This window comes from Sciurus vulgaris (genome assembly GCF_902686455.1).
Source record: "Sciurus vulgaris genome assembly, chromosome: 12".
NCBI classification, from domain to species: domain Eukaryota; kingdom Metazoa; phylum Chordata; class Mammalia; order Rodentia; family Sciuridae; genus Sciurus; species Sciurus vulgaris.
Genome location: NC_136473.1, coordinates 23,298,221 through 23,313,879, shown reverse-complemented (window position 1 = coordinate 23,313,879; position 15,659 = coordinate 23,298,221). Strand labels below are relative to the sequence as shown.

At 35.3% G+C, this 15,659-nt stretch overlaps 1 protein-coding gene across 5 annotated transcripts in view; it reads right to left on the bottom strand.

The window, feature by feature from the left end:
* Positions 1–15,659, bottom strand: part of LOC306641275 (uncharacterized protein C10orf67, mitochondrial) — a 169,159-nt gene that overhangs the window by 48,435 nt on the left and 105,065 nt on the right. For all 5 annotated transcript variants that reach the window (XM_079106336.1, XM_079106332.1, XM_079106334.1 and 2 more), the window contains 2 exons: positions 3,706–3,753; positions 2,896–3,078 (listed from right to left, as the gene is read on the bottom strand). In XM_079106336.1, coding sequence (XP_078962462.1) covers positions 2,896–3,078; positions 3,706–3,753 — 231 coding nt within the window. The remainder of the gene's footprint in view (positions 1–2,895; positions 3,079–3,705; positions 3,754–15,659) is intronic.

The window sequence follows — 15,659 nt, the reverse complement described above, 5'->3', positions numbered from 1 at the left end:
TTTTCAGCAAAATAGAGAAAAATCACAAAATCCCTCAAGTGATTTTCAACAAATAATATTTTTCATTTGAGCAACAAATATTATTTTCACTAAAATAGTTTCAGTTACAAATATTTAGAAAGTATATATTTAATTCATTGTTTAACTTCCCCAAATAAAATAATGTAGAAGAGTTACCTTTCAGTTGAATTTTAAATAGGATATTGCTCAGTTTTTCAAGTTTGGTCTCTATGAGATCAGAACCTAAAGATGAATTCATTTTAGTGGCAAATGAAAATTTTGATTTTAAAATAAAACAAGTAACTGTGCATATGATTTCAATTATCTCTACGTTTTCAAGTTATTCATGCTAATGAAACAAAAATCCAGTATGATAAGTGAAATTCTTTTGTGTCAACATAGCTTATCAAAACACAGTCCACAGCCTTTGCCAGCCTCTGAGGACCATCCATGCATCCTCAGAGATCGTCCTATCTCTGTATTATTTGATAGCTCAGCATTGCCAGATCAAGAATGAGCAAAGGGCTGCCTTCCTCACATTGCTCTGAAAAACCATTAACAGCTTGATTTATCAAGCCAGGCCAAGAATGGAATGGAATGGAAACAATGAACAGTTTATATAATTTTCTTCCTTGTTACAGTTTATCTTAAATTTCCCATGCAATTTAACCAAACAAAAGTGTGGAATGGAGAGGAATTGTAAATTTCAGAAGGCAAAGATTTTTTTCCTTTACCGGCCTGGCCTATAATAATAATTCTATACCCTGTGATAATAATTTTCTAAAAAATTACTAGCTTGCAGGCTGACAATGTTCATAATCACAAAACTATTGCAAAAATATTTTACTGAACATTGCTTGAATATTAAAAATAACATTCTAGAGCTTTTGCTAAAGTCTTTTGTTCTGGACAAATTGCTTTATTGCGAGAACTCTAAGAATGGGAACACAATTGACTTTGTCCCTTGTCCCATTTCCCACACAGAGGGCCCTGATGCTTTCTGCAGATCTAAGCACACACCATATGTTCCATCCATATAGACCAGGTTACCTCATGGAAGCTCAGAAGTCTTCCAGGGAAGCACTTGCTGGGTGCAACCTTAATTAACTAATTACTTAGGGTAGGGTTGGGAGGGGGAAGAAAACCTGGGAATCAAACTTAACCTTGATACATGAAACCGTAGTATTTGAAACGTTTTATAGATATCAAAAAATAAACCTTACCCAAGGGCACTGTGCAAATACAAATTTTATGTTGTGAAATCTTTCATACATAAAAATCAGACGGCGATGTTCATATCATGTTTTTCAGACTGACTAAACACTCAGTTTATCACTGAGTGCTCTGCTGTGTGCACCATGTGCCCTGTTCCCACCGAATGACACAGATTTCAAAAAATAAGTATGATTAATGAGATAAGTTAAATGACTGATGTAAAAAGTTCCTGCAAGCTCTCCATTTGGTCATTTACACATAGTAAATACTGTAAAACCCTTTAAAGATAATTTTTAAGAGGCCCAGCTACATCAATAGAGTTAGATATTTAAAGACAGAAGCAGAAAAAATTATAACTGGAGTGTGTATTTATAGAGTTAATATACACTGAACAATAAGCCGCATATATAAGAGAACTTACAAGAATAGAAATGCTGTTAACAATAATGTATAATGTATGTGTATTCTATAATGATAGGATAATAGTAGTAATGAACTAGAAAAATATATTTCACTTTAAAATCGAGTCAATTAATATAAAGATGTAAATCCCAGCTTAGGCCATCTTCCCCTCCCCAAGTCCAATTTTTACTTATTGTTACACATTAACTTCAGAGTTTCTCCAGCTGACAAAATGTACTGTTAAGCTCTGGAAGAATCCAGAAAACAATCATTACAGTCAGAAGAAAAGAGTGTGGCACTAGAGAAAAACCCATTGAAACAACACCTCTTCAGAGATCCTAAGTCATCTTCGTCTTTCCTTTTTTGGTGTCTTTTCAGTGGGAAGCTCAGAAGGTATCTCCGTCCCTTGTGCCTCTGACTTTGGTTCCTCAGCATCTACCTGTAAATCCAGGACTGGAGCTTCTGAGCTGGACTCCATTCCAGCCTTGGGGTTGTTGTGGAGACTGGGGCGCCTTCTGCTGCAGCTGCCCCCTGCTGCTGGGACTTTGAGATGGGAGGCTCAGCTGCTTTGCCCTAGTTGCTCACCCCACTCTGCAGCCCTTCCAGATCTCATCTACAGCCTCAGACCTCAGACCCCTGCCACCATGACTGGATTCATGGACACCCACTTAGACTTCTGGGATGACATCCTGCCTCACCACAGGCTCAATAAGTCCAAGGCATGAGACTGGAGCCCCTGGAAACCAGCTAAGCCCTGGACACACCCAGACAAAAATTTCTTAAATAACTAAGTGCTTAAGTTATTTTTCAGAAGAGCCTCCAGAATCTGTTCAAGGACCTTTGAACCTGGCATTTCAAGAATGGGCATGTGTAGACACAGCCAGCTCATCCAGTCAACAACCTTTTTATCCCACAAGCTTGAAATCACTGCTGCAGAACAGAACTCCCCTGTTGAAAAGGAAACATGCAACCTGGCAAGAGAGATGATGACCGTCTGCTCCGGTGCGAAGAATCCTAAAACTTCCCTTTGTTACAACCCAGTCAACAAGCGGCTTTTTCTCCCTCACTTCCTAGAAATGCTGACATCCTCTTGGGAGAGCCTAAAACGGGCATGCTGGTTAACAACCAGACCTAGGTGAGACTCAGGTGTGTTCAGATGGTCAGCCTGGTTGATGCTGGACAGTGAGGTGTGAGGCAGCAGCTGTGTTAGTGCTCACAGGACAGGTGCCCTGTGCACACGCAGATGTCATGGGTGGGGGACTATGTAAGCATTCTTACCTCTTGAGAAGGCTCTTCCTTTGGAATTTTCTTTGAAACCTTTGCTTTTTTTGTCCCAACAGGTGATGTACTACGAACAGCAGCAGAGTATGGCCTCAAAGGTGTCGTACTCCTGGATAAAGTCCCAGGATAGGAGGGCCATGGGGACAAAGAGGCTTCTCTTCCCCTGCCTGATTTCAGGTTCTGACACACAAAAAGAACCAACCTGGTTATTCTCATGTCATTCCTCAGATCCACTCTCTTCCCTCCCCTGGAATCTCTGAGTTGAAGTTTTCAGTCCCAAAGGGCCTGACTCTGTTCTTGCTCCCAATTCCAGGGCCTGCCCTGGCCTGGCTCAATGTGCAGCCTGGGTTCAAGTATCTACTACCCCCATGAATCCTAGCATTCCAAGACACACATGCCAACAGACTGGTGTGCTTTGGAAGCACCTGGGAAGGTGGGGTCCTCATGGAATGGGGTGAGGTGGACTGGAGGAAGGGGAGTAGGAGGTAGGAAGGAAGGGTAGGGTGTGGGGCCAGAGGGGCAATCTACAGGACCACACTTTGACATGGCTGGCTGGTTCCTTGGCTTACTGTCTCTCCCCCAGCTATGCTCAACAATCAGCTCCTGGTCTCCCATTCACACCTCTTGCTCCACTTGCAAGCATTTTTTTTTCTTTTAAACTCAACATTGAATAGTGAAAAACCTCAGTAGAGTACTATAGATTCTCTAATCCAGATACCAAGAGAAGAGAAGCACAGAATAGATGGCCGGTCAGGGGTGGGGGGCGGGGCGGGGGAGATTGATTAAATAGAAAACCCTGACACTTACACTGTCATACTTTCTTCTAACCTCCATGTCTTCTTTCTGTTTATTAACCTGTGGAATGAAAAACCATATTATTTTTTATCATTTGTGCAAATTAAAAAGGAGAATTTTAAAAAACCCTAAGCAATGAAAGAGTAGCACTTAAAACTATTTCACTGTAGAAACTATTATGAAAATATGAGTTATAATATTGAATGTGAATTAGAAGAAAAACAGATTTGTCTCTAGAATAAAAAGCACTTAAAAATAAGTGAATAGGAATAAATTATATGTATTTAAAGCCATAAGCATTTATTTATTGCTTGAAGTATAAGAGCTTATAGAGCTACATTGATTATTTATGATTAATAATTTGATAATTATATTACCTATAAATCCAAGGTCTTATTATAATAGATTTTTTTGAAAAATTAAGAACTTATTAGTCAGGCTTCACAAAAATAATAAGAGAAATTTTACTTTAAAAGTTGATTTTAATTTCTAGGCATAAAAACATTGAACCAAAAACTACTATTAATCAATGCTTCAATAAAATTAAGATTCATTTCATCACACAAATTTCTGAATAATGTCAGTGATTTGAATTATGAATAACCTTATTTGAAATTAAATGATGAAACTAAAAGATGAGAAATACATTTAACCATTAATTTCACTGGTATCTGATTGACAACTACAATGAACTTCCAAAAATCTCTCTCATCTTGAACATGGAGCAGAACTCAACAAAAAGATATAACATCTTTCAGTCCAGGAGGTTAGTTACTAATGCCTATGAACAACTGCGATAGAAGGTCTCAGTGGGTTTGAACTCAAGCCTAATAGTTAAATTCCATTATGATGGTTTAAAAATAATTTTCTCCAAAATCCTCAAAGAACTATTTGCAAATTGAATCTAGCACTATAAAAAAGGCATAAGATATCATAACAAAGTAGAATTTTGCTTAGGAATGCAAAAATGCTTTAACATACAAAAACCACAATTTTTTTCCTATTATGTAATCAAAGAGAAAAAATACAATTATTTCCATAGCTTAAGAAACAGTCATTTATGCTAAAAACTTCAAAAATTAGGGAACTCCTAAAACTCGACAAATGCTTTCCATGAAAAATTTATAGCCAAATCATAATTAATGATGAACTAATAAATGATACTCTCCTAAAATTGAGAACAAGGCAGAATACTCATTTTCACCATTGCCATTCAACATTATATTGGATGACTTGTTATTGCAATAAGACACTAAAAAGAAATAAAGCATAAAAATCAGAATGAATAAGTAAAACTGTCAGTGTTTACAGAAGACCTGATTGCTTATACAAAAAAGATCACAAAGAATCTACAAAACTATTATAGTAACTAATAAATTAATGCAGTGAGCCTGTAGGATACAAAGTTAATATAAAAATTAATTGTATTTTTGTATATACTAGTACCAAACAATTGGAAGTAAAATCTAAAAACAATTTCAGTAACAACAGCATCAAAAATATAAAATACTTAGGAATTTAACAAAAGATGTGCAAGACCTCTACCCTGAAAATGACAGTCTATTGCTAACAAAATTAAAGGAGAACTAAATGAATGGAGATATATCATGCTTATAAATTGAATGACTCGGTCTATAATATATTAATATGTTAATCCCATCAAATTGACCTATAGATTATGATCATAATCATGCCAATTACTTTTTGGTAAAAATGGACAAGCTGCTTCTAAAATCTACATGAGAATACAGAGGATCTAGAATTTTTAAGATGACTTTGAAAAAGAACAAAGTTGGAAGAGCTACTGCACCTGACTTCAAGATTCACTATAAAACTATAGTGACTGTGTGGTACTAGCACAAGGATAGACAAACAGTAGAACTGGATAGAGAACCTAAAAATACACTGGTTTTTAACAAAGATGCCATCAATCCAATGGATGAAAAAAAGTTTTTCAACAAGTAAGTGTTGGAACCAATGAATAACCTTTTGGAGGGGAAAAACAGAATTTTGACCCCTTATCTCACACCATACACAAAAATTAATATGAATCATATTGTTAAACAAAAGACTAAAGTCATAATAGCTTAAATATCATAAGGGAATGTCCTCTCAATCTTAGGTTAGAAAAAGTTTCTATATATATAAAATAATATTCATAAAAGAGAATAACAGGTAAAAATTAGACTTTTGTCATCAAAAACACATTGTCAAGAAAATGATCAGAAAAAGCAGAGCAGGGAGGAAAATATCTACAAAGCACGTATTTGAGAAGAGACTGGACCCAAGAAACAACCTGTGGATTGTGTTGTAGTCCCCTGCTTAGTTTTTAATAATTGCCAACTGTTTGCCTAGTTATATCCTTTTCTGTTTCCTTGCCTACATTTACTTACCACTATTTCTTTCTCTTTAAACTTTTTAGTTTCCTAGGTGTATAGTGATATCTTAATGATTTGCATTTATCTTATTGAACATGGTTCATGTGTCTCTCCAAGAAAACATCTATTTGAGTCTTTTGCCCAATTTTTAATTGGAATGGTTTGTTTTGATTTTTTTTTTTTTCTGTTAAGTTTTTGGAGGTTTTTACAAAGTCTGATATCAGTTAGAATATCATTTGCAAAAATTTTCTCTTCCAAGTCTACAGTTTATCTTTTCACCTGCTTTCCATGTGTTTTGTTTTGTTTTTCTTTTGTGGGGATTGAACCTATGGGCACTTCACCACTAAGCCACAGTCCTTTTCTTTCTTTCTTTTTTTTTTTTTTAATTTTGAGACAGGGTCTCACTAAGTAGAGGAGGCCGGCCAGGAACTTGTGATCCTCTTGCCTTAGCCTCCTGAGTTGCTGGGATTATAAGTGTGTGCCAATGCACCTGGCTAGCATGTGTTTTTATGGTGCAAAAGTTTTTAACTTTGATGAAGTCTGTGTCCCTTCAAAATCCATATGTTGATTTAATACTAATACCAATGCAATGGTTAGGAAACAAGGTTTTGGAACTAAATTGGTCTAGGTCAGGTCATGAGAATAGGAGCCTCGTGATGGGATTAGTGTCTGTTTAAGAGGAGGCAGGTCTCTCTGTCTCTTTCTTTTTCATGAGCATGCTCTGAGGGAAGGCTAGGCGAGCACACAGTGAGGAGGAATTGTCTTCAACTTAGGAAGCTGGCCTTCACCAGACACCAATGATAGCACTTTGGTCTGAAGCTTCTAAGACTCAGAACTGTGAGAAATAAATATTTGGTGTTGAAGACATTCACTGCACAGTATTTTACTGTAGTAGCCTAAGTAGTCTAAGACGAAGTCCACTTTGTCAATCTTTCCTTTTATGGATTGTGCTTTTGGTATCAGGTCTAAGAACTCTTTGCTCAGCCTTATATTCCAAAGATTTTCTTCTCTATTTTTCTAATTCTTTATAATTTTGTATTTTACACATTGTTATGGTTTGATATGAGGTGTTCCCCAAAAGCTCATGTGTGAGGCAATGCAAGAAGTTTCAGAGGTGAAGCGATTAGATTATGAGATGTGTAACTTAACCAGTAGATTACTCCACTGATATGGATTAACTAGGTGGTAACTATAGGCAGATAGGGTGTGGCTGGAGGTGGGGGCATGCCTTGTGGTTTATATTTTGTCCCTGGTGAGCAGAGCGCTCTCTGCTACCTAGTTGTCGTGTCCAGAGCTGCTTTCCTCCACCACACCCTTTCACCATGATGTTCTGCCTCATCTTGGGCCCAGAGCTAGGAAGTTGGCCAGCAATGGACTGAACCTCCGAAAGCATGAACCAAAATAAAATTTCCCTACTCCTAGTTCTTCTTGTCACACCTTTTGGACACAGGAATGCAAAACTGACAAAAACACACATAAACCCACGATCTGTTTTGAGTTACTTTTGTGCAAAGTGTGGAGTTTATATAGAGGTTATTGTTTTGGGCTATGGATTTCCAGTTCCTCCAGCATCATATTTTTAAAGGGTTAGCTTTCCTCCACTGAGCTGCTTTTACACCTTTGTTGAAAATCAGTTGAACAGTGCTTGCTTTGACAACACATATACTAAAATTGGGCAATGCAGAGAAGATCAGCATGGTCTCTGCCCAAGGATGACACATTTGTGAAGTGTTCCATATTTTTAAAAGAAGAATGAAATTGTCCTTTGCTGGTAAATAGATGGAACTGGAGAACATCATGCCAAATAAACCAGACTCAGAAAGTCAAGGATTGAATGTTTTCTGTCTTATGTGGAAGCTAGAGAACAAATATAAAAACAACCTCTCAACAAGAGAAGAGAGGTCAATGGTGCAGAAGTTGCAAAGGGTTGGGGCAAAGAGAAGAGGGAAAAGGAAGGAACTGGGGAATAAAGTTGACCAAATTATGGTATGTGCATGTATGAATCACAATTCATTGCAATTATACATAGATAACTATAATGCACCGATTAAGAAAATAAACAGAAGACCAATAGAGTAGAGGAAAGGGATGTGGGGTGGGGGAGGGAAAGAGGGAGTAGTGGGGATTGAAATGGAGAAAACTGTTATATGCATTTATGAATATGTAACAATGAAATCCACTATTTTGTATAACTATAATGCACTAAAAAAATTTTTTTAAACGTGTTGATTCCAGAGACTTGGGAGGCTGAGGCAGGAGGATCATGGGTTCAAAGCCAGCCTCAGCAACTTAGTTACTTAGTGAGACCCTGTCTCTAAATAAAAGATTTTTTAAAAAGGCTGGGGATATGGCTCAGTGGTTGAATGTCCCTGGGGTCAATCCTCAGTACCAAAAAAAAAAAAAAAAAATTGATCTATTTCTGGGTTGGGTTCTGGGTTCTCTTTTCAATTCCCTTGATTTATATGTACACTCCCTTACCAATACCACCCTGTTTTGATGACAATAGCTATATAAAATGCTAAAATGCCTCAATATTAGGCACAGTCTTTTCAAATTATTATTCTTATTTTTCCACATTTTTATTGGTGCATTATAGTTGTACATAATGGTGGGATATGTTGTTACATAAATGTACATGCACACAATATGACAATATAATTTGACCCATATCATTCCCCAGTATTCCAATTTACTCTTCTTTTTCAAGACCAACTTAGGTATTCTAGGGACTTGCTTTTCCATATTAATTTTAGAATAAACTTGCCAATGTCAACAAAACACCTTGCTGAGATTTTGATAGGAAATGGCATGAAACTACAGAACAAACTTAGGGAAAACTGATCTCTTTACTGTGTTGAGTTGTTCAATCCATGGACATAGCATATCTTTTCAAATGATTTCTTACAATGCTCCTTGGTTAGCAAACTGATGTGATAAATTTTATTGATGGATCACTATGTGTGATTCTTTTCCTACATAGCAGGTTTGATTTACTAATATTTGCTACTGTCTTTGGTTTTGATATCATGATAATACTAGTTTCATAAGATGTCAATGGAAGAAATCCCTCCTTTTTTTATTTTCTGGAATATATTGTGTAAAATTGACGCTGCCTCTTTAAATGTTTGGTAGAAATTTCTAGGGAAATCATCTAGACCTGAGTTTCCTTTTTGAAAACTTCTAAATTATGAATTTGATTTCTTTATGGTTGTGTGACTATTCAGACTATTTACTCTTGATTGAATTTTGATAGTGGCTTTTAAGGAATTGCTCCATTTTTTCTAAACTATGAAATTTATGAGCATACAGTTGTCTGTAGTTTCCCACATTATTCTTTTAAAGGTTGCACATTCTGTAGTTGTATCCTCTTTCAAGGTTGGTTCTGGAGATTTGTATCTTTTGCCCATTTCTTCCCATATTTATTAGACTTACTAATAAATAAATAGCAGTGCATCAATTTTATTGATTTTTTTCAAAGAATCAGCTCTGTTCACTGATTTTTCTACTTTCCATTTTATTGATTTCTGCTATTATCTATATTGTTTCCTTCTTTCTTGTTTGAGCTTCTTTTATTCTCCTTTTTCTGATTTCTTGAGGTAAAAACTTAGATTGGCTTGTTCTCCTCTGTAAGCACTTGGTGCCATGGTTTTCTTTCAACACTCCTTTAGCTCTCTCTCCCATATTTGGAATCTTAATTTTCATTCAGTTTCACTTTTAAAAAAAATTTACATTGAGACCTCCTCTTAACCTATGGATTGTTTGGAAATGTGTTGCTTCATATCCGAGTGTTTGGAGATTTCCCTCTTGTCTTTCAGTCATGGATTTCATTTGATTCCATTATAATCCATTATAATTAGAAAACATGTTATATAAAATTTACTGATTTACTTATTTATTTATTGTGGTACACCCTCAGTCTCCTTATTTTTTTTTATTTTGAGACAGGGGCCTGCTAAGTTGCTGATGCTGGCCTCGAACCTACAATTCCACTGCCTCAGTCTCTTGCGTTGCTGGGATTGCAGGTGTGTGTCACCGTGTCTGGTTAAAAGTTAAAAAGTTTAAAATGGGCTCAGATTCATTGTATGATCTGGGATGCAGCCTACAGTGGTGAATAGGTACTTGAGAAAATACGCATTCTGCTGTTATTGCCCGGATGTTCCCTATGACAATCAGATCCTATTCATTGCTGTGCTATTCAGTTCTCAGTCCTATGTCCTTACTGATTTGTTGTCTAGTAGTTTGATCCATTGTTGAGAGGAATTTTTAAATTCCCCAACGACAAATTGTAGATTTGGTTTTTTTTTGTTTTTTTGTTTTTTTTTTTAGCTCTACCAGTAGTTGCTTTGTGTATTTTGAGACTATTGTGTATACCTACACACATGTAGGATCATGGTGTCTTCCTGGGCCATTAATATTTGTAGTATTACATAATGTCCCTCTTTGTTTATAGTAATTCTATTCGTTCTAGTCTACTTTATCTGAAATTGATAGACTCAATTCTGTGTTTTATTTTGAAATTAATGTCTAAAAACTATCTTTTCCATCTCTTATCTTCCACTTACCCATTTCATTGGATTTGAAGTGAATTTCCTATACACGACCTATTACTGCCCCCCCCCCTTTTTTTTTTTGTGGTTCCTGAGATTGAACTCTGGGTCTCAAGTAGACAAGGCAGGTGCTCTACACTGAGCTACATCCCCAGTCCTTTTCACATGTTGAGATAGGATCCCACTAAGTAGCCCAGTCTGGCCTTGAACCTGTGATCCTCCTGCCTCAACCTCCAGAGTAGCTGAGATTACAGGTGTGTGTCACTGTAGCAGGCTGGATCATATTTTTTGAATCTACTTGCCCAATATCTATCTTTTAATTGGTACACTCAAAATATTTACATTTATGGTAATTATTGATACATTAGGGCTCAGTCTGCCATTTCATTATTTGTTTTCTGTGTATTTCCTTTGTTTTGAATCCTTTCCTTTTGTCTTACCTTTTGTGGGCTACTTACATACTTTGAAAGATTCCAGTATGGTTTATTTATTGCTTCTGAGTGTGTGTTTTGTAAGGTTTTCTTAGTGCCACAATAGGTATTTATAATACACATATATAATTGATCACAGTCTCCTAATATCCAGTGAAGTATAGAATTGTTAGTCTTTAATCTCCCACTTCTAAAGTGTAACTGTCTTAAGTATTTCCTCTACAAACAATGAAGATAACACCTTAGATGGTATTATAATTTTTGCATGAACTATGAAATTTGATTTCAGAAACCCAAGAGAAGAGAGTCTATTATATCTACCCTCATTTCTGCCCACTCATGGGCTTTTCTTCCCCCCTAAACTCTGGATGCTATCATTCTCTGTCCACATTTCTTTTTGTATAAAGAACTTCCTTTCGTATTCTATTAGAGCAATTTTACTGGCCACAGATTCTCTCAGTTTTCCTCCATCTGAGAATGTCTTTATTTCTCCTTTATTCTTAAAGGATAGTTATGGCTGATATATAATTCACAGTTGGCAGTTCTTTTCTTTCAGTACTTGAAAAATGTTCTGTCACTTCTTTTTTTGGCCTCCATGGTTTCAGACAAGAAATGTCATTTAAATTTGCGTTCCGTTACAATTCATTCAAATTGTTGTTTCTCTCTGGCCACTCTAAAGATTTTTTGTTGTTGTTTGACTTTAGTTTTCAGAAGTTCAATTATGATGTGTCTAGGTTTGAATTTCTAAGATGTATCCTACTTTGAATTTTCTCAGTTTCTTAAATCTGTTGGTTTATGTCTCTCACCAAATTTAGGAAGTTATCAGCCATTTCTTTGAATCTTTTTTTCAGTCTCACTCTCTCTTCTTGGACACTGGGGATACAAATGTTAACTCTTTTGTTATGGACCACACACCCCGAGCTTGAAAATATATTGCCATTGTTTTAAATGTCCTCATTTTTAAAAAATCTATTTTCTGTCTTGTTCTGGTTGGCTAAATTCTAGTGATGAGTCTTCAAGTTCAGATCCTAACCTCCATCTTTTCCACTCTACTATTAGCCCATTCACTAAACTTTATTTCAGTGTTTTTCAATTCTATAATTTCATTTGTTTTTTTAAATGTTATCTCTATTAGCTGAGATTTCATATTTTTTCATTTTTTTCAAGAGAGTTCATAATTTCTTGACAAAGCATTTTCATAATCATTTTTTAATCCTTGTCAGATAATTCCAACATCTGAATTCAGTAGGTATTAAAATCAATTTTCTAAATGCATTCTGTCATGTACAAATTAGAAAAAAATTTTAAAAAATTTTTAAAATTCAATCAATTTTCTTTTCTCATTCATGTTGTGATTTTCCTAGTTCTTGGCATAAGTGATTTCTACTAGTATCCTCAATATTTAAATGTCATATTATGAAATTGGATCTTTTTCAAAAGATATCCTTTAGTTGTTGATGGACACAATACCTTTAACTGATTTATTTATTTTTATGTGGTGCTGAGAATCAAACTCAGGACTTCAAATGTGTTAGGCAAGTGCTCTACCACTGAGCTTCAACCTCAGCCCTGAAACTGGATCTTACTGAATCTGTTTTAGTAGGAATAGCTACATACATGCATAATTGAGATTCCTGCTGACACCACCCAGTAAAAGTGGAACACTAGTTCGAATCTCTACACTACAGACAGGTGGAGTGGACATTCAGCTCCTCCTGTCACCAGAGAAGGGTTCAGGAGAGGTTTGACTCGGACCACATTTTTGCTGCAGGGTGGGGCAGAAGTTCAGTTCCCTGTCAAGTAGCCTTTTACAACCTCACTCCTCCCAGTGGAGATGCAGGCCCAGCTCCCCAGTTAAGCTCCACTCACATGGGGAGCCCAGGGAAGTACGGTCCGAGCTGGCCACATCTGGCACCTCCTCATTTAGCCACCTGTTCACTCTCACTGATGCTGGATGCGAGTAGGCATCTTGTTTTGTACTGATTTTAAAGACACTGTTTCTTGTGTTTCACCATGAAGTACAATGTTTGCTGTGGGTTTTACTCATTAGCAGGCTAAAGAGGGTTCCTCATTATTCTGAGGTGTGTGTGGAGGGAAGGGGAGGGATTGGATGTTATTTTTCTCAAAAAATTTGCATGCGCCTATTCAGGTTATCATTATTTTCTTCTTTAATCTACTCCAGTATGGGAATTATGTTAGTAGTTCTTGCTTATTAAAAAAAAAAAAAAAAAAAAAAACAACTTAACATGGTTCTTTTGCATTTTGCAACTTTTGCCTAGTATTGTATGTGAAATTCATCCATGTTTTTCATATAATTGTAAATCATTCCACGATTAATTTCATTCTGTGAATGAACATTTAGATGTTTCTGGGGTGGGGCTATTACCAACGATGTTGTCTTGAGCATTCTTGTGCATGTCTCGGGGTGCTCATGTGTACAGTCATTCTAAAGCATGCACACTTTAAACTTTAATAGTAGTTTGCCAAACAGTTGTCAAAATTGGTTCTACTAACTTAAACTACTACTCTCGCCATATCAAAGTTCCATTGCTTCACAGCTCTGAAAAATCGGTAGTTTTCTTTTTTATAATTTTTTACCAGTTGTAGGTAATGACATTTATTTAGGGTTTTAATCTGTTTCATGGGTTATTGATAAGGTTGAATACCTTCTCAGGTTTCCCATCTGAATGTCTCTTTTCAACTCTTTCCCTGTTTTTCCATTGGAGGGTATATTTTTTCATTAAAAAGACGTTTGTATTTTATTTAATTCTGGGATACTCACACCTTGTCAATTCTGTGACTTGTATTTTAATTTTTTATATAGTTTTTTGATGAGAAGTTCTTAATTTGAACAAAATAGAATTTATCATTTTTTTTCTTTTTGATTTATAACAGCATTTTACTAAAGAAATCCTCTGAACTCCATCATATGAAGATATTATATATCACTCTCTAAATCTTGATACTTTAAGCTTCTACTTTAGGTTTTTTCAGTCTACTTGGATATCAATTTTGTTGTTAGTGTAAAGTGAGATGGAATTTCATTTTTCCTCATGGACATTTATGTTACAGTGCCATTCACTGAAAAGTTCATTCTTTCCCACTGATAAGCGGTACCGTCTCTGTCTTATATTAAAGGTGTGTATATACATTGAGTCTGCTTCTGAGTTCTTTGTTACATTGGTCTGTTTAACTTGCTTTATGCTGATCATGCATTTTGTTGATTAATTAGCAACTTGATTCTCAAGTTCCATGAAGGCATCTTAGCTATTTTTGACCTTGTTTTACTATACATATACATAGATCATCAAATTTTAAACCGTCTTCCTGTAATTTTTATTGGAAATATACAATATCTATACAATGGAGAGAAATTATTAATTTTTAAAATCTGAGTCTTCTAACCCAATTCATTCCATTTATCTGCTTCCTTATGTTTTGCTTTAAGAGTCAAACAGATTTATTTCTTTTTATTTTACACTTATTTTTGCTACTCCTATAAATGCATATCATTTAAAATGTCACTTTCTATTGGTTAGCTGACATAGGAATAATTGTTTTTTGTGTATTGAGTTTTTATAAAATGTCTATAGAGCTTGCGAAGTGGGTATTGACAGTTTCATGCATTTTATTTCCTTTCTTTGCCCTACTGAACCAGTTACTATCTCCAATGCAATTGCAATAGAAATGGAGAGAACCAGCATTTTCATCTAGCTATCAATATTTACCATTAATTGTAATTTTTGATGTTTTTCATAGATTCCCTTTACTAGATTAAAAATCTGTTTTATTCCTAGTTAACTAAGAGGTGACTTTTATTTTTAACCAATTAGTAGATGCTGCTTTTTAACAAATACTTTTTTCCCTGACGGTGTTTAAGAAATCACATGGATTTTCTCCGTTATTCTGCACTGAATTTAAGTATCAATTTTTTTTAATTTTAAGTCTTAAATTCTTGGAATAATTTCAACTCATTCATAAATTGTTTTTGGATTAATTTTGAATGCTTAATCATCCAACTTTTTTCGCCTTTAAGTAAATTGAAAGTTACACTATTGGTTTCAATTCTTCCATTGGTTTGTCTATAAATTGCAACTTGCATGTTTCACTTATCAAAAATGTAAATGTAATAGTTTTTTTCATCTTCAAAATAATTCAAAGGAATTTAAAATACTTTAATTTTATTGTTGTTCTGTATTTTTTAATCCATTTCGAGTTACAGTATGCAATCTGATGAGTTTTGAAATATGATTACACTCTTAAAATCATCACTATGGTCAAGATAATAAATATATCCATCCCTCCCAAAATTTCCTTTTGCACCTTTGTAAGTGATCACGCTATACTTTCCTTCTCTATCACTAGGCAACCACTGATTTGCTTTCTATTACTGTATATATAGTACTCACTTTCTAGAATTTTAAATAAATTGAACCATACAAATTATTATTTGTTTTGTTTGGCTTCTTTCCCTCAGTATAATTAAAGATTATTTTTTCTTCCAGGGCCTTGTGCTTGTGAGGCAAGCACTCTACCAACAGAGCTATCTCCCCAGGCCCCTAGAGATTCATCTTTGATGTGGTATATAAGAGTAATCAATTCCTTTATAT